A 20,528-nucleotide genomic window follows, 5' to 3' on the forward strand; every position below is an offset into this window, starting at 1 on the left:
TTTGGTCGCAATTTGCTGCTTTTTTTCCACAATTCCAGCATCATTTCAGCCAAGTGCAGTGTTGCATTTGGCCCAGTTGAGCCTGATATGACAAAATGTATGCAAATGTGAGCAGTGTGTGTTATTTGGATATACATTACAGATAAAAATGTTTAAATGGGGATGGCATAGGGTGGCAGTAGCTCCAGGATTCCCCTGCATCAGTAAGTATAATTGAACAATTTGTGTAACAAACTATTTCACTGCATTCACTGTTAAGATGGCCATAGACGCAAAGATCCGGTCGTATGAGTTGAGGATTTGTAAGATTTTTGGACTTTGTGTGGAGAGTCCCGACATTTTTCGTCCCACGAAGATCGGTCCTTTGGTCGATCGGCCAGGTTAAAAGATTTCTGTCGGCTGCCGATAATTTCTCTGCATGTATTGCCGACAATTTTCAGTGGAAGAATGTCACCAGCTTTGTGGGACATAACTTTCGTACGATTGCTGTCAGGGGCAGAACATCGCCTGATCTGTTCTTTTACTACTTTATTTGATCTGAATGGTTAGTGGCAGATCAGGAGATGGGGAAGTCCGATCGTTCGAGGATTCGAATGATCGGATCTTTGCATCTATGTCCAGCTTTAGTCTGTGGAAGGGCGACTGCAATCTATGTGCTATTGCCATGACAGCAGAATTATTCAAGACTGATTTCAGCTGTTAAAGTTGTAGTAAATGTGTACAGAGAAAAATATCAAGAGGAACACATTTTTGGAAAGCTGCTTTTACTTGGGTTTAGTGATGGTAATTTTGGAAGTAGTTTTGTGAACTATAACTCGCATAAGCTTGACAGCTGAAAGTTCTGGGAGTTGTATTCCAGCAACATCTGGAAGGCTGCCGATTTGTCCAACTATGAATTGGCATATAATAGCAATAAAAGATAAATATTTAAAACAGCTTCAAAATATTCTCCAGGTTAAGGGACCATAGCAACCAAACAACAGGTAATAATTAGTCTGTTAGGGCTCTTCTTACATATGAGCGTTTATAGCTGCGCTCCCCTGTGTTCCGGTTTCATGTGTTCAGCCGCAGGAGTAGACACACTGAATACTTTTCAATGGGGCTGTACTCAGACAGACGCATGTAAGAGCCGAACGCAGGAAAAATGCAACATGCCGGGTCCCAACCCCTGTTCGGCGCTTACGTGCGTCTGTGTGAGTACAGCCCCATTGAAAAGAACTCAGTGCATCTACTCCTGCGCTCCCCTGCGGCTGAACACATGAAACCGGAACGCAGGGGAGCGCAGCTAAAAACGCTGTAAGAGCCCTTACTGTTGAAAGCTAACTTAACTGCTCCTGGAACAGATTTTTTTTTTTTATATATATTTTCCATCTAACATTCTTATTAACATCAAGTCGACCTATGAACCCTTTTAGTACGTCATCATTTCCTATTGAGAATTTTTCCTGTTTTTAGCCTGTCCCATTTCATTTAGTGTGGATCCATTTTTTGTCACAGTTCACAATTGCTGCCTGTATGTATTTCTTTTGGTATACTAATCGCAATGGGAAATCCACACAGTAACCAAGGTCCATATTTATAATTGGTTTTTAGAAACATTGACACTGAATATATTAACACACTGTACTGTGTACTTTGTAACCTGCTTTCCTCCTGAACCATTAATTCCATAATTGATAAACATTTGTGTTTCTATAGTGTCTTCTTTCTCTTACCTCTTCTATGCTGGACATGCTGATGGGCAATGAAACCCAATATCATTGGAGGTGTCAGTTTGTTATGTGACCCCCTGTGACAATAAATTGCTAACCTGACAATTCTGGTTGACGGTTTTCCATACCTCCCAACTGTCCTGTTTGATCTCCTGCACTGAACAGTTTCTAAAACGTAATTGGCTTTTGGCAGAGAGCCCAGACTACATGGCAGGTGCACTTGGATACTTTTGTAACATTTTAAGATAAGGACAGAAACAATTGTAACAATTCAAGATAAGCAGGTCTCTTGTGGAATCTGTGACTTGCAGCTTAAAGGCAAATTTACCTTCATTTGCAAACACATAGAAACCACAGAAATGTGTTCAAACTTTTATGACCTGCCAAATGAATATGGTAATTAGGGGATGTGGCCACAAACAGGGCATGGTCGAACGTAAAATCTTTTTATCGCTCTTTCTATTTGCAAAATGTTGGGAGGTAGGCTTTTCTCCTTGAGAAACCTGGCACTGGCCAGGTACCTTTTCCTGGGAAAATCCAAGATGATGGCAGTGCAGTTTTCTAAAAGATATACCCTGGGCCAGTCAAAGGGTCCTTGGTTAGTGATTAGAGTCAGTGGATGGTGCCTGACAAATTGCAAACCCCCCTTTTATAGAATTTGGGTTTTATTGTCCTTTAAGTCTTTCCTTCTGTAATTTATCGAGCTATTTACATTGTAAGTAAAAGTAACTTTTAGTAGGGCATGTCTATGTGACTTTTATAGGTCAGCGTAGAAATTGCATGCACTCCCAGGCCTTCTCGTATTAAATAATCTGGTGCTCAGTCCTCTAGGGAGACGGCACTCCCCTGGGTTCACAGGAAACGAAGAATGAGGAAACGGCACACAGAATAGAATGCAAAAGGGGATATACCCCTATGGATTTATTGTGTCAGACAGCACAACGTTTCGGGGGCAGGCCCCTTCGTCAGGTGATATCACCTGACGAAGGGGCCTGCCCCCGAAACGTTGTGCTGTCTGACACAATAAATCCATAGGGGTATATCCCCTTTTGCATTCTATTCTGTGTGCCGTTTCCTCATTCTTCGTTTCCTATGTGACTTTTATATCATTATTTTCTCTGCCATTTTAGCCGTGGAATGTAAAATCCTGACTGGTTGCTATGGTTTAATTGTAGTAGCAAACACAAAGTTGCTTGGACATCAGAACACAGGATACATAACTAGATGACACTTCAGGTGCAGGCTAGAAAGAAGTATGTGAATTTCACCTTTAATATCTCTCTGCAGCCAAGGCCTTCAAAAATGAACAAGTGACCTATAAAATCATTAATACCTATGCCACCTAGTACTTGGTGTGTATTGCTCTTCAGTCATTCAGTATTATAATTCCAAGATCACTATGTTGTGTTGTTTTTCTCTTTATCCTCAAGTAGTTCCTGTGACCAATCAGAATGATTTGAAATGTTTATATTATTAGCTTTTTCTTTCTTCCAGTGCCTGTTTTGTATTTGACTGTTTAACTCTACTAATTATCACTGTTATTGTTGTGCGCCCTTCATCATTTACAGAAGTTAAAAGAAATGCACAATAAAAGGCTCAGCGGCCCCGTGCTCCAGCAGGGAGTGAGTCTTTAGCTGTTACAGATCACATGAAGTATTTATGAGTTCTGTTCCACTGCAGTTAGCTGGGAGACAACTGTAAGCAGTCAGGCACAGAACTGCCATAGGATCGCTGCAGGGAGAGTAAAACAAAGCCACACGTGTCATATAGGTTTCCTCCCTTTTGTGAAGATGTGAATAGGAGTGATATATGGTTAAAATGCATTTAAAAGAAAACTATACCCCCCAAACAATGTAGGTCTCTATAAAAATATATTGCATAAAACAGCTCATATGTAAAGCTCTGCTTCATGTAAATAAACCATTTTCATAATAATATACTTTTCTAGTAGTATGTGAAAAAGTAAAAGTACAAGTGATATATATCCCAAAGGCACCAGAACTGTTGCCTGGCAACCAGAAGGCCCACCCACACCAATGACATCATAGTACAGACATATAACATCTGTCAATGAACAAATGAAAGCAAAAAAAAAAATTTTAGAAAAGACTCCTAATGGCCATAACATCGGGTCCCTAAGTGTTGGTTTGTCCGCAGAGGCCCACTCGAGCATCATAATATATAAAGCAAAGGCAATGGAATGCTTAAAGTCCTTAACAGGAGGTATTGATGCAGTGTCGGACTGCGATGCCTGGGGCCCACCAGAAAACTTTTGAACGTGGACTCACTTTCCAAACTGTTATTCCTCTTCTCCTTATTAAGCTCAATACTCCTAGTCTTTTATAATCTACTTACTATACTCTATTGTTCCATTATTAAGCCTTTTTTGTCCCATAAATAAATAGGGAATGACCATGAAATAGACCAAATGGTTAGAAGCAAGAGGGCCCACTGACACCTGGGCCCATTGGGAGTTTTCCTGGTATCCTGATGAGCCAGTCCGACACTGTACTGATGTTCCCCCATACGGGCTGTTTAACCAATAGGACCAGACTTGGGCAAAACCACACATATTCGCCCTCTAATATTAAAGGGAGTCATTCACAACTGAAGTTTGAGTCCTCCACCCAACCTTAACACTGCTGTGAAAACCTGCCAGGCTGCTAGTCCCCACCTTAACTCACCTTAATCGGGACCAGGAGGAGCCAAGCCCCTATAATGGAAATTTATTGTTTGTGGTGTAAAAAAATATGTTATAAGGGCTACAGATAAGTGTGTATGCCAGTCGCCACTGCCCACATATCTGTATTGGTATTGAAACTCAAACTGCAGACAGCCATACATGCCACCAAGTGACAATTGATGCAAAGAGTGCCTCGTCCTACCACTACCACCGGGAACCACTTACGTGCGTCCGAGATCGTTCAGGAGTCTATGCAACTGCATAGGAGGGTATCTACGAGAAAAGTAAAGACCAGATGCACAATCATTATAGAATGCACTATATCAATAAACAACGTAAAAGTGAAGTCCATGCCAGGATTGAAATGGACATCAGGTAATGGGAACAATAAACCTGATAATACTGCACTAGCTGCAGAGTATGGGCAAAGCAGCAATCACAAAAACAATGTTGAGATTATCATAGAAATAATAGTCCTGGGTGGATCAAGTCCTGTCCATTGCTGACATGGGGCTGATGACAGTGCCCTCGGCTTGTATTTTCTGAATGACACCCATGTGTTACCCACAGCTCCTGTTTGTGGTCTCCAAATAGAGATACACATTAGGTAGTGCTTGGCCTATGTTGTGTTCCTTACCCCTACTTAAATGAGTGTGAGAATAATATATAAACCAGAAAATCGCATTTATTTAAAAAAAAAAAATTGAGAGGTAATTACTAGTGTGTTTAATACTGTATATCATGCGCATGTGCCATTTTGTTCCTACAACTTTGGAAAGGTTGATGCAATACTATAGAGGTGATTGTAATGCTTAACATTATGTCAGATGGAAGTTACCATGAGTGTGCTATATCTGTATGATTATCAGCAAACTGCAATTTGCTATTTCTGCTATAATGGAATGCTAATGTCAATTTTTATGAACTAGAATGGGCAGTGATCCATTACAGTGCCTGCTGTATAGTTACTACAATGGTTGCCAAGAAAAGTTAAGTGAGATATTAGAATGTCTAGCTGGCTGATTTGCATAAGAAGGTGCATCATATCCTTGTAAAAGTCAAAAGGATTTTAAGGTTGGCTGCTATAAAAGTTAGATGACACTGCGATAAAGAGTTTTCAGAGACCATGAACAAGACTGTAGCTGTTCTACAGTTGTATTCAGAATAATAGCAGTGTTTAAAAAAAGTGAATAAAGCTCAAAATCCTTATGATAGCTTTTATTTCTATACATACAAATCCATTTAGAACACTGTATATTTTATTCCAAATCAAAACATGAAGAAAAATGTACCAAATTTGTGTTATACCTTTACAGAAAGTCAAGAAAATGGAAAATGAGTTTGTTCCAAAAATAGCAGTGTCTGCATTGTTCTTTAAAAACTCATTCACTAACTGTTAAACTGAAAAATTATTCAAGATTTTTGTGGTGTTTATACAAATGGCCTGTAGATGTCACTGTGCTCAAGACTTATACTGTGCATACTTTCTATACAGCTTGTGGTGTTAGAGTTACTGACTGTTGTGTAATGGCTGCATGAACTTGCTAATATAGTACCGTTATACTCTACTTATTCTCGGCTACCAAAACATAACAATTTTGCTTTCCTTTGAATGACTGAACTAATATTTAGTTGTGTAAGCAGTGTTCCTGAGACCTGCAGCACATCTGTGTTCCATGGAGTCCACCAACATCTGCCACCTGTTACATTCCACAATTCTTCTGCATTTCTTGCTTTTGCCTCAGAAACAGCATTTTTGATGTCAACGCACAAGTTTTCTATTGGATTGACGTCCGGGGATTGGGCTGGCCGCTCAAGAATGTCAGTCTTGTTGGTCTGGACCCAAGATGTTGTTTGTTTACTGGTGTGTTTGGACTCATGGGAAACACCCATTTCAAGGGCATTATCTCTGGTATGTGATAAACAAGCCTAACACTATAGTATGAGGAACATTCTCATATATAGAGCAACCCATTTTACCCATTTTCAGAGAGAAATGCACTATAACCAGTATGCACAATATTTGCTGCCACAAGTAATGATTCAATTACACAGAATCAGTAGCATGCATGTCATGACTGTTGGGTCTGTTGGTTTTCTATTACTCTACTACACCTACTAGTTTTTTCCTTGTAGAAATAGAATTTCTACCAAAAACAGTGATTGATCAGGTTAGTGATGTCGGACTTCTATTATTCTGAACACAACTGTATATTTCCCTGAATAGATCAATACTGTTTCCAGACTAAAAATATTTTTTGAGCACAGTGGGGGTCATTTATAAATTTGTAAATGTATATTTTTTTCGCAAAAATGTTTGTATTGCCCATGTTTTTTCCTGAACACTTATATATTGCACTGCTCTGTCCGTCTTTCCGTTTTTTGCGAATTCGCATGGCGCGCAAATGAGATGGGAGTTTGAGTGAGCGCACCCAATGTGTGAGGTTGTTGTGCGCGAAAATAGCATTGACAGTAACTTAAATTCCTGCTTTGCGAAACTGTTTTGCGAATATTTTCTCCGCCACCAAAGTTGTGGCATAACTCAGTCACAGAGTGTGCGCATAAATATTCGCAATTTGCGATTTTAGACATATTTAAAAAGCTCTTATAGACATTCGCATTGTGAAAAAAATTCAGCTTTTATAAATATAACCATGCATAGGGCAAATATTTTCACTTTGCGAACCAATCTGCTTTGCGCGAATTTTATAAATGACCCCCAGTGACTCTTTACAAGCTTGATATGGAAGGTAATCCACAAAATGAGAAATTAGAAATTCACAAAGCTTTGGCACTTCTTACTCCTGCTAATTATATTCATACAGAGGATGTACAGTAAATATTGGTGATGAGCGAATGTATTCGGAAGCCTTGGATTCACTGCGAGATTCAGCATTTCGACGTGCAAATTTTTTCGCGAAAGTTTGCCACTGCAAATTCCACAGAGAAGAAATGCCAATAAGAAAACACTCATTAACTTTAATGCATTAGAACAAAAAAGTCGCCCTAAGAAAAAACACCCATTGATTTTAATGCATTAGATCAAAAAAGTTGCCATAAGAAACAACGGCCATTGACTCCAATGCAAATTTTTAAGCAATTTCACAAATTTTTACGCTGTTTTACAAATTTTTCAGCGAACGGGACAGATTCACTCATCACTAGTATATATTGCTAACTACTTTGACACTCCAGGATCCCCAACAGATGAAAAGAAATTAATAGCAAGATATTTTGCATTTTTTTTATCAGAACCGTCTCTAGAGAAGAAATTCCATTTTTACCTGAAGCATAGCTAGAAGCTGGATCATCTGAAACAAATCTCCAGCCCAAACATTGCTGTAAATGTTCAGAACAGCTCAAGAATAGATTTGGTTTCTGTTATTCTGGGCATTTCAAACTCCCAAAGCTTATTATTAGTCAAGTTCTAAAGCAAAGCAATAAATATATAACTCAGTGCAAACAGCTTGCTATCATTTAGTGCATATAGCCAACAATATTCCTCAAAGCCAATGATAGAGATTGATCGTGGCTTCATGGAACTTTTTATTTGAAGCTGATGCTGCCTGAGGAGGTAAAAATGATAACTGAATGGTTGGCAGAGATTGTCTATATTTATAAATGAGTCACGAACAATTGTTAACACAATCTTATGTGTGGCAAGAAATTCTAGCCTTGCTTTGATATTATATTGTGCAAAAACAGACCATTTGGTAGATGGTAACTTATTACATGCATTTATGTGTGGGTGATTTAATTTCTTTTAAATGCTCTATAAATCTGCCCCAAACCAACGCATCTTGACCTATGACCGGGGCACTCAGTAAATGTGAATGTTTCATAGCTAGTTTAAGCTTTATTCATTTAATCTACATTTTTAAAGCAATTACTTTAGTAAGGTTTTGATTATTTTGGATACTTCATTATCCACTGTTTGCTAATGTAACTTTGTTTATATGTGGGGATAATTTAAGAGACATGGGGTTTGGATATATGGGAATAATTCAAGAGACATGGGGTTAAGTAGTTAATGCATAGAACAACATAAACGCCCCTGGGGTTCATTCCAAGCACACTCCACACCGGGGCTTCTAATTAACACCAGCTTGTTGCAAATACAATATATTCTCCAATGATCCATCATTCCTACTAGGTACTAATACTTAGAAAATATCCATAATTGTTGTAATGACACCCCCCACACACAGACACACTGCCTTGTAAAATAACCATTTTATGCTGCAATATAAACATAATAGAAATACTAATTCCCATTTTATCAACTTATTTCATGCTGCAGTTTTCCTTCTCTTCCATTGTGAGGGATACATGCAGCTAATAGAGGACTCTGGGAAATCTAGTTCAAGAACGGATAAAATATGGCAGGATGTGTTTTTTTTGTGTTTTTGTTTTTTTTTGCATCTTAGTGTTAATTCTCAAGTTGTAATTAAAGAAGTTCTTACCTTTGTCAAAGCTTAAGCTATTGCTTAACTAAACGCATGCACCCTAAGCCTCTGTAGCAGAAACCCCAATAATCTGCTTCCCTAAGGTTATTAATATTTGCCCGTTCTTGCACTTGTTTTAAACAGGGATGGCATACAGTAAAAAAAAACAAATTAGGGGCAGCTATGTGCTCATAAATACCCTGCAAAATCTAAAGGAAGGCAAAGTATCCTTATTAGTAATTTGACTAAAGTACAAGAAACGAAGGAAAATATTGAGCGTAGGGGCTTAGGATATAATGGTTGTATATTACTGACACTTTTTGGGTTCTCTAACAAGATTTGCCCTGGTTTTGCACTGAGTAGCAAGGAAAGGAGCCCTCCTCCCTTGCCTTTATCCTTTTCCCACCCCCTTTGAACTAGGCATAGCATCCGGCTCTGTGTGGCTGTGCTTAAGCTGAAATCTGTGAGCTGCGATGCTTGGATACAGCTGGCAGCCCTGACTCCAGCACAATACATACACAAATGAAGCTGCTTTGAGACACATTTAGGCTGTGTGTGAGTAAAAGGTCTATACTCCCTACCCTGTGCCAGATAGGAAGATTGGTGTTTTCATCATGAACTGAAAATGGATACACAGTACCATCCAATCATGAAGTTTCCTACAGGATTCAGCAGTAAGTTCTCCTACACATATCTATTTGCTATTCTAGAGATCATTGTTATCTTGGCAGAGTTTCTGTGCATGTTTGTGGAGTCGGAATGTTTTACTGTGATGTACTGTTGAACTGACACCATAAGGGCAGTCCAAATGTAAAAATATACCCCTCCAGATTGTGTCTGTATGTTACCCTCCCATTTAGACTGTAAGCCCTACGGGGTAGTGTCCTCCAGTCTTTTGTCTCCTTGACACGGAGCACTTAATCTGTATTGTAATTATATTTTAAATGTATGTGAATTGTATTTCTAATAATGCACTTATTGTTACTTTTTATTTCAGTGACCCCTTGTTTGTTACTACTCATTTATTGTTTTGCTGTACAGTGCTTTTACCTCAAGGAGCGCTTTACAAATAAAAATATACATACAATTATGTTTCTATGTTTGCAGTGTAAGGGAGTTGATGATAACAGTCTCAGTTTAATTATTCGCTTGCAATTAAATATCAAAAATAGCGACAATATGCCAATGTCTTTATAGTTTGTGCATTCGATTTTTGTTTAGGGATATTCCTACAAAACAAAAGTGTGCCAGTGCATTGTTTATGTAATCAAATTATGTATGCCAATTAAGAACACACTTTGTGTGCCCTTTAATACCTGATTTGGGCTCATACTTAGGATACTTTACCACTTATATGACAGTGTCACAAATTGTAACCTACAGCACTTTAATACCCCCCCCGGATTGTGTCTGTAAATTACACTCCCATTTAGATTGTAAACTCTATGGGGTAGGGTCCTCCATCCTTTTGTCTCCTTGACACTGAGCACTTATTCTATAGTGTAATTACAGTATATTTTATATTTGTGAATTGTATTTCTAATAATGCACTTATTGTTACTTATTATTGTAGTGACCCCTTATTTTTTACTACTCATTTTTTGTTTTGTTGTACAGTGCTTTACCCTAGAGGAGCGCTATACAAATAAAAATATACATACAGGCCTGGGTGGGTTCTGGCAAATGCCAGAGGGGCTTCTATAAGTTGCCATAGAAAGTCAGTATTTAGTGGGCTGGTGGGGGCTAATTGGGCCTCTGTGTGGGCTGATTGGGCCTCTATGTACCTGAAATGCCAGGGCCTATTTTAATTCTCAGTCCGGACCTGCATACATACATCTGCCCTATCATGCTTTTTTGCTCTGTCTGCCCCATCATGAATTTCTACTTGCATTAAGATCTAACCCTCCCAATAATATGTTCCATCTCATCCATCTTTGTATTTTTATTGCACGTACTATTGGTTGGCTGTTGTACCAATAGTCTTCTGCATTAGGGATGAAGCTGCTTAGGGCCAAGGAGTTAATCAGTGGTTAAGTAATTCTGACTTAACAAAAGGAAGTCAAGTAGTGACACACTGAATTCTTGGCCAGACACTTGCCAATAGATTACAATATATGCACCAGTGGTTTACATTGATCTTCTACTCTCAGTGGCAGAAATCCTTACAGTCAGGGTGACAGGAGTACATTGCTTTAGGGACATGCTCAGCAGCCACTAGTTTCAACTAAACCTGCCCCCTAGTGTTCATCTCCTAATAAAGTAAAACATTTGGCAGGCTAGAGTGGAGTGTCCCACAGATAAAGGTCCTGTTTGGTTGTGACTCTTCAGTTAAAAGTAAACTAGCACATGCAGCAGCACTCAGGAGTGTCTGTGGAGAGAAAGTAAAAGTTTAGACAAAGGTTTGTCAGATATGTTAGAGTTGCATTGTCAAGATAAAAATTTCCTCTGGTTCTAGTAACCTATAGCAACGAATAATCTGTTAACAATAACCGTTTTAATGTTTGATAGCAAACATCTTTGTGAGGGGAAGAAATGTGTGACAGTGGTATGTGCTTGCCTTTAGAGTCAATGGCTGCTGCATGGATGTTTCTCTGTGGTCCATTTTCCTGCAACAAAATGTGTTCCACCTGCGTTAGGTGTCACTGGCACTATAAGGGCAATTGCACACCAGGAGATTCATCACCAGAGATAAATCTCTGCCTCTGTGGGTGACTAATCTCCTGTAAAAGCTTTCCCACCAGCAATAAACGTGAATCTCTTTTGGGAAAACCCATTTGCCGTTTCAGTCTTCCAAAATCGTTTCAAGTTTTGGAGGCACTTTTTTTTTGGAGACTGAAGAGACACGTGGGTTTTACCACCAGTGATTCACATTATTACCAATGGGGAAAATTTTACAGGATATTACTCATTCGCAGAAGCAGAGATTTATCTCTGGTGATTAATCTCCTGGTGTGCCATTGCCTTATGGGCAGAGACACGCTCAGATTTGGTGAGATTAGTCGCCCGGCAACAAATCTCCTTTTCTTCGGGGCGACTAATCTCCCGAACTGCCTTCTCCTGCCTTCCCTCTGGCTAGAATGTAAATTGTCAGCTGGGTGGCACTCGGAGCGCTTCGTTTTCCAAATTCGCCTGAAGTTTCCTTGTGAAAGGGTGTTTTAGTTCTGTGATCCCCTGTGGTGCAATGCAGGAAAACTGACCACAGGGAAACGCCCATCTGTTTGAGAGGTGATTCTGCCCACCAGAGGCCTTCTCAATGCCCCCTACCCGTGCGTTCTCAACCCGTAAAGTTACTAGGGATGCACCGAATCCACTATTTTGGATTCCACCAAAACCCCGAATCTATTTAACAATCACTTAAACATTAAATAAACCCAACAGGTATAAGAATGCGTATGATGTGTATCTTTAGGTGGACATATCTGTAAGGGCGGTACTTCCATTAATTGGAGTCTCACCATGGCAATTAAAAGGCATACTTTAAGAAAAATCAATCATAGCCATTTACTATACTATACAAATATAAAATAACCCATAAACACCAGCATTGCTCACCACATTCCCCTTAGAGCATTAATTAATGTTAGTATAGTAACTCCCTCATAAAGTAAGTATATATTAGGATCTTCCTTATGGCTTTACATATATCTGTGTTAAATAACCTATATCATAAGTTTAGGTGTGTGTTAAAATGGAATGCACTGAGAATTACGCTCCTCTTTAGCTATCCCAGTATCCAGACACTTGGCAAAGTTTAAATATATTGTCATATGCTCGTCCATATCAAACCGCATTAACACAATCGAAATTCAAATGTTGATACTCACCTATCCAATAGTGGACTCTAGACATGCCAATTACACTTCTTTTTAGTGTCACATGGTGCTGCTGTTCCCATTTCAGTGCAGTAGAAGTGCTATTCCAACATGAAATGCGTTGGGTTGCACCAGAATGTGAGCATAACTCCATTGTGACTGTACTGGAATTGGAGCAGCATTTCACTGTGGCTGCATGGAAATGGGAGCAGCAGAAATGGGCAGACTAAAGTTGTGCAAAATGACATTTCACAAAAATCAAATCAACTCATGAAACAATTGTTCTTTATGAGTCGAAAAGTGCAACCATTTGTAAACACATTTTTAAAGAGAATACAATTTTGAGCTTTGAAAAGTGGTGCCTGTTATTGTGCCAGTGGGTAGTTGTTGGTTGGGGGTATGATCAGGCCTGGATTTGTGGGCAGGCCATGCTGCACGGGTTTAGGGTGGCAAAGAGTTGGGGATGGCATGTCACATATGAACCTGCCCATCACATCTGAGTCCTTCTGCCCAGTCCCCAGTGCCAGGGGAATTGGTGAGGAAGGTGAGTGGTGGGACTGTGTGTGGGGGTTGCAAGCTGATCGGGATGTGCAGTCGGGTTGGGGGCAGGTAAGTGTTCCAGGGGCGCACCATGAATCAGCAGCCAAAACAAATTCTCTTATCAGAAAGAGCATTCACCACCTTCCACAGTCTTGGGCCTTATGATTGTTTGGGGGCAGGTCCTTCTACACACAGGGAGGAGCTAATTTGTCAAGTACTGACATGGAGACACACAAGGGAAATTACTTTACTCTACAGATATAAATAAACCATTTAATTAACAGCTTGATTGCCACAGAGTGTGACACCCTGGCTAGTATGAATCTGGCAGAACAGAGGTAGTAGGAAGCGACAAGGTGCTAAAAGCTTTCAGCATCTATTAGAAGCACATTTGCTGTTGGCTGTATGTGTTGTGGGAGTAAGTGGAAATATATTTATCAGCATGTCTCCCTCTCTGTGTGCATGGCACAAGAAAATAGCCGTCCTTTCAGTCATGTAATTCTAGCTCTGAGGTGAGCAAGCAGCACTCATGTTTATCAAGCAATGTCCTGGCTAGGTGGGAATGGCAGCCACATAATTTGAATAAGTATAGCTTTCAAATGTCATCATAATGCATGCCTGCTGCTTCTCAGTGCTGGGAAATTTTACTAGGTAAACTTCTTCACCTCGTGTGCCTTTGTAGATTCAGTTCTCCATGTTTGGTACTCGGTAAAGTAGTGTTTTCCCTTTAGAACAATGGAAGTCTGAATATACCAAGAGACGCTGTACCATTAACTGTTCCATTAGAGCAGAACCATTGTAGATTTCCATTATATAATGGTATAACAATGTTAAAAATGGCTATTTATAAATCTGTGTGTATTTGTCACTAATAATAAGTAGAGTTGGATAAGAAGCTATGTATATATACTGTGTATACACACACCATCGTTTTTTGTGTGAAACCCAAATACTCCCTAAAAGTCCATGTAGGACATGGGAATCTGCCATTGGTCCCATCTGCCATTAAACAACTGTTTTATTGTTTGCATAGAAACATAGAATTTGATGGCAGAAATAAAACAGATTTAGTCTGCCCATTATATCATTAAATTGTTATATTTTTGTTGTATTTCTTTACATCTGACCTATATAAAAAAGCAGGTTCCAATTACATACAATAGTTATCTATTTCAGGGTTTCTTAATCTTTATTCTCTGTGGGGGCACATGATCGGTTGAAAAATGGGAATCATGGAATGTAATAGGATAATAGTATGGCACAGAGAGAAACCAACAATTGTAAATACAGCACCTCCTCTCCTTTCCTATGATATTCCTGCCCGGTGGTGCAGGACTCTCTAGACAGTTGGCACACGTCAATCATACATAAGGAACTTAGTAAGAGAGTTGCACAAACACCATGTTATTTTGCAGGTGAGGAGCTTATCCCTTTTATTTGTACCACCCGTCCATCAACGTTTCGGGCGGGGGGGTTGACCCTCCCTTCATCAGGATAATCACACCGTGATAAACACACCCAAAAAAACTCCCATGATTCCCCAAATCCAATGGAAATCCAAAATGAGGCTTGAAACTCTGTCCAATTAAGTCCCATATTAATGTCCATTTTAAATCGCAAAAAGATTGGTTATATACATCACAAACAAGTGAGCACCTGGTTATTTCAATTCTTAATCTTCCACAATGTAGATTTGTATTGTATTACATTAACAATCATATTAGTAGTGCAATATAAATAAAAGAACTCACGGCCAGCAGGGTCAATTAGCATTATTTAACCCTTCTTTATCCCCCTGGCCAGTTTATCTGTGAAAGAAAGAGTGTCAGTATCACCACATAAACAAAAAGATTATAAAAAAACAACTTAGACTAAAATGTTCATTTAAAACTTTTGGATGTATTGTTTCCAGTTTCCATATCCAAAAAGCCTCCCTCTTAAGTAAAGCTTGTTTTTTACATTACCTGGTTAACTGCCACTACTTCTAGAATTTGCCATCTAATTTGGGATAATTTGTATGTCTTTTTTCAAAGAAATGTTTTGCTAGAATTGTCTCTTTTTTCACTTTCTCCTTTTTCTTTGTTTCTTGTGCCTCCTCTGGTTTGTAATTCCTTATTACAATTTTGTGTTCATTAAGTCTAGTTTTAAATGCCCTAGAGGTTTGGCCAACATAGCCAAACCCACAGGGGTACTTAAGGAGGTAAATTACCCCTTCAGCGTTACAGGTTGCAAAACAACGAAGATTAATCTTTTTCCTTTTGCTTGGATGGGTACAAACTTCCCATTTTATGATCCCATTGCAATAAATACAGTTCAAGCCTGAGGATGTTACCACCCTTTCTGTTTTATTTTAGTGTCAACTCTTCTTATGTTGGCTTTAGTTAAGTGTTCCCCTATGCTCTTGCTTTCTTATATCAAAACAGTGTAATTACTATGTGGGCCATATGTTGTAACACATAGAGGATACCCAAACTTTTTTGTTCTTGTACCTTTTTCCTATCTAGTAGGTCTTCCCTTTTAAGATTTTTCACTTCTAGAGTTAGACCCTCCAGTTCTGTCCTGGCACAGAGAGAGACCAGACATTGGCTCAGTGGATACAAGGGAAATTGAATGACAGTGGCACAATAGAAAAGGTTAAGACTTGCCTAAAGATGTTTTAAAATTGCACATCCAATGGCTGTAATAGGTTACTGAGAATCTTGGGTGGGTTCATTAATCCAAAAACAGTAGATACTCTCATTTACTTTTCGGTCTTAAGTGATTTTGTAACTGAACCAAGTTAAATGAAATATAGGGGGAAGCTGAAAATAATTGTTTTACATTATTCTTCCTGCACAGATGCTCCACTTCATTCACATTCAACATCAGTCAACTCCTCGTCTAATCTGGCAGCAATGAATTGTCTAGATGTGCACCCAGGATACATGGGAAATTCCCTTAATGGCCCACGGTCTATGACAACAAATATGAATTCCATGTGCTCTCCGGGCAATAATATAGGCTCTCCATACAGAGTGATTGCATCATCCATGGGTCCACACTCCATGCCTTCTCCAACCATCCTCAATTACCCTGGTCATGAGAGTCCACCAGTAAGTGCCTCCATAATGCCTTTTTCCTTCCAGAAGTAGGTGTATATTCTCAAACTGCCAAAAAAACCCACACCAACTTACTTTATATACTGTATTCCCCCCCTTGGTCCTATATTAGAACATGGGAGGCAGTCACATATATGATATAAGGAGCACAAAATTAGAAACATATACATTTGTGAACATGTTATATATAACGTGCTTAACTATTTTGTATTTCTTTTCCCCCCCCAGTTTAACTTGATGAACAATATAAGCTGCTCGGAAGACATAAAGCCTCCACCAGGTCTAAACAACCTTGGGAGTCCATGCATGAACAATTATACATGCGAAAGCCCAGGGGCATTAACCAAACACATCTGTGCCATCTGTGGGGATAGGTCCTCAGGTATTACATGGCATCTAACCCAGTTCTTTTGCAATATATTATATGATCATAACATATTATAAATAAATAGGAGTTACTGTATTATGAAAATAAATGCATACCAGGGCATTATTATTTTCCACTGCAAGTGAAAAAGTTGAACATGTTCTTTCATTCTTTCAATAACATTGCAATTAAAATACATGTATTGGACCTGTTATCCCGAATGCTTATGACGTGGGATTTTCCAGATAAGGGGTATGGATCCCCCACACCTTAAGTCTACTAAAATAATCATTTAAACATTAAATGATTACTTAAATGTTTATTTCCTAGTTTTTATTAAATACAAGGTACTGTTTTATTATTATAGAAAAAAATATAAATTTTTTTCCAAATTTGATTAAAATGGAGTCTAAGGGAGACAGCCTTCCCGCAGTTTGGAGCTTTCCAGATAATGGGGTTCTGGATAATTGATCCTATGTCTGTATAATATCTTTGAGCACTGTAATTCTAGCCATAGTATTCTCTTTTCAAAGCAAACTCAAAGAAGCGGACAATATTTGGTAAGGAAACATCACTAGAGAGACAAATGGAACTGTGAGGGATATAATGAAGAAAACCATGTTGTATCATTTAAAATCTTAGACACCTAACATAACTCTCAAGATACTTAGACTATGGTCGAACGTGGCTGTTTTCTTGGCCTGGGTGCAAATGCACAGGCTGGATTTGCTAGAAAGGAATCTCTTCACCATGTCAAGTATGGCACTATTATGGAGGGTGGCGTTGTCAAGACCATGATTGGGTATAAACCTAACAATATCACACAAAGTCTTTGGTAACACCACAGCCTCAGATTTACCAAATCCCTAAAACATTTTCACAGTTTAAAAATTTACTAGGATAGAGGGGACCATTTAATTTCCACCTACCTATTTGTACCACTCAAATTGAGAGCAATATTTGTATTTCTAGTGTTTCAGAGCTCCCTTGTTACTAGAGCAATTAATGTGGTCATAGAAAAGTGAATAGTCATTAGACATATCTGTCTTTCAGGCTCTGAATTTTATTTTTTTATTTTACATTTAAAATGTATTTTATCCCTAGTAAGCATTCTAGTCCAACTTGTACCTTGCAGTCTGATAGCTCTGGGGAGCACTGGGAAACACAGTCTTGGATAAAGAGTCTTCTATACTTATTTCTGCTTATTTCCAGGCAAACATTATGGGGTGTACAGTTGTGAAGGATGCAAAGGTTTTTTCAAACGCACAATAAGGAAAGATTTGTTTTACACATGTCGAGACAGCAAAGACTGTTTGATTGATAAGCGTCAGCGCAATCGATGCCAGTATTGTCGCTATCAGAAGTGTCTAGCCATGGGTATGAAGCGGGAAGGTGAGTCTGCACTTTATCTGGTACTGACAAGCAAAAGAACATTTTTTTAATAATAACATGCTCATCATCATTTTCCAAAGCATCAAGTCGAATATAAAAATGGTCATTATTGCTTAAGGCAGAGATGCTGCCAAGAGTGAATATAGCATGTACTCTGCGCCCTCACTTTCTAATTTATCTATTTGTGCTTAAGTGAGTTTTCCCAAGGAACTGGCACTATTAGCCATGTCTGAGAACAAACTTTGTAGCCACTGTTGTAATGAAAATAACTAGTGTGTTTCTATAGGTATTAAAATGGTATAAACTACTTTTTATATGATGTTGACTTTTTGGATATCCAAGTTATTATATATTTCAAATTAAAACATCTCTTCTGTATGTGTTTGGGGTGGACTTTCTTTGGATATTAAAGTACACCACTAGGTTCAAGAGGTTACCAAAATAATGTCTTAGGGCAGGAAATTGGAAACCACAAAACCAAAGGGCAGAATGAAGCCACATTGTCCTTGTTTGCAAATTCCTAAAGCGGTGGTGGTTAAAATGTCCCATGAAGATGCCTTCCAAAACAAATACATGTGTGAGGCCACCAGACATAATAACTATTGGATGTCTTTAGTTAAGATAGAAAAATACATTTAGATGTTGAGAGTGTCAGCCCCTTTTAACTTATTGAACATAAAGCCCAAAGCTATACTTTTCTGTATTGCACAAATTATGAATATTTTATCATCATAGTTTAGTTACTGTATATAGGACAGCAAGTTAATTGGTCTTCATTATAGTTTATGAATTATTTGCTTTCTTCTCCTTACAATTTCTAGCTTTCAAAAGGGGGTCACTGACCCCCTCTAAAAGCAAATCCTCTCTAAAGCTACACAATTATTGTTATTGCTACTTTTTACTACTCTCCTTTCTGTTCCGACCCTCCCCTAGTAATGTTACATATTCTCATGCAAATCAATACATGGTTGCTAGGGTAATTTGGACCCTAGCAACCAGATTGCTGACAATGCAAACTGGAGAGCCGCTGAATAAAAAGATAAATAATAAATAATTATTATTTAATAATAATAAAAAATTAAAACCAATTGCAAATTGTCTCAGAATATCCCTTTCTACATCATACTAACAGTTAATTTAAAGGTGAACAACCCCTTTAAAGGACAAGGAGTGCTCTTGCCTCTAGCAGATCAGTGACTTGTTTTTTTTTAAATAATGCTCCCTTCTCCCTCACTGCGCTTTTGCACTTTCCTCCATTCCCCCTCCATCATGGCCACCATCTTGGATCTTCCAATGTCATCAACGTACCTGTGTTCAGGATAATAGCAGTCCGACAACACTAACCTGATCAATCACTTTTTATGGTTGATATTATACAGGGCAAATAATTTACTAGTAGGTCTAGTAGAGTAATAGAAAACCAGCAGACCCAACAGTCATGACTTGCTTGCTGCTGATTCTGTGTCCCTGATTTATTAATTAAGGCTTGTTCAAAATAATAATAGCTTGTTCCAAATAATAGCAGTGTGGAAAAAAACATTGAACATTCCAGACATTGTTCAGAAGAAGTGTACTTTGATTAAAAACGTCACTTTATGCAAATACGTGTTTTGTGCACTAGGCATGTAATCAAAAAATATTCAGTATATTACATAGATCTAGAAAAGAAATGTCAACAATGGCCCAGCTATTGAAAATACACAAAAATCAGCTGACCTCTGATACAATTCAGCCCATTTATGGGCTTGTCAGCATTGAACTTATGCCTAATGTTCTAAATCTAAACAATCCACCCGGGGGGCAGCTTGTATATACATAGCATCTGTTCATGTTTGGCCACCATAAGGGAGTTCAACATAGATCAAGTCAAGTAAGTGACCAAAACTTTGCCTTTGTGGCCTTATTTGCTGGTTATCATAATCAATAAGAGAGAATTTTTTAGGTTCCTTTGTCTTTAGAGTTAGTTCCTGGTTAGCCCTTTGTTGGCAGGGCAATTAGGAGTGAATGCCTTAGCTGTTATGTTGACCTGGCCAGAAAGGAGAAGTGACCAGTGTATAACAGAATTGAACAAAAGCCTTCACTCAAAAGTTAAGCACAACAGCTGTGTTAACCTTCTTTTGCCCTACCACGTGGCACTGCTGCAGAATACCTTACATTAAATTTAGCTTTAAATCTTGTGGAATTACTGACTTTGTACGTGTCATTCTCACTGGCAGCAGTCCAAGAAGAAAGGCATAGAAGCCGAGAGAAAAGTGACACAGAGGCAGAATCTACTAGCATTACAAGTGAGGAAATGGCAGTGGAGAGAATTCTGGAAGCAGAGCTGGCAGTGGAACCGAAGATAGAAGCATTTGGAGACGCTGGTTTGCCAAATTCTGTAAGGTTTATTCTTGCCTATACTCGTTAGGTCATCCAGTTGTACTTCCCATGGAAAACCTTCCTGAATGTGGGAAAACAAAATCCAATAAACAACGTGACC

General features: G+C 38.7%; 1 protein-coding gene across 4 annotated transcripts in view; it reads left to right on the top strand.

Moving 5' to 3' along the window:
- MGC115510 (uncharacterized protein) overlaps positions 1-20,528 on the top strand; it is a 64,490-nt gene that overhangs the window by 35,854 nt on the left and 8,108 nt on the right. For 2 of the 4 annotated variants that reach the window (XM_018259751.2, NM_001096122.1), the window contains 4 exon segments: positions 16,031-16,284; positions 16,519-16,672; positions 17,870-18,049; positions 20,266-20,426. In XM_018259751.2, coding sequence (XP_018115240.1) covers positions 16,031-16,284; positions 16,519-16,672; positions 17,870-18,049; positions 20,266-20,426 — 749 coding nt within the window. 4 annotated transcript variants of the gene reach the window in all.

This window comes from Xenopus laevis, chromosome 4S (genome assembly GCF_017654675.1).
Source record: "Xenopus laevis strain J_2021 chromosome 4S, Xenopus_laevis_v10.1, whole genome shotgun sequence".
Taxonomy (NCBI): domain Eukaryota; kingdom Metazoa; phylum Chordata; class Amphibia; order Anura; family Pipidae; genus Xenopus; species Xenopus laevis.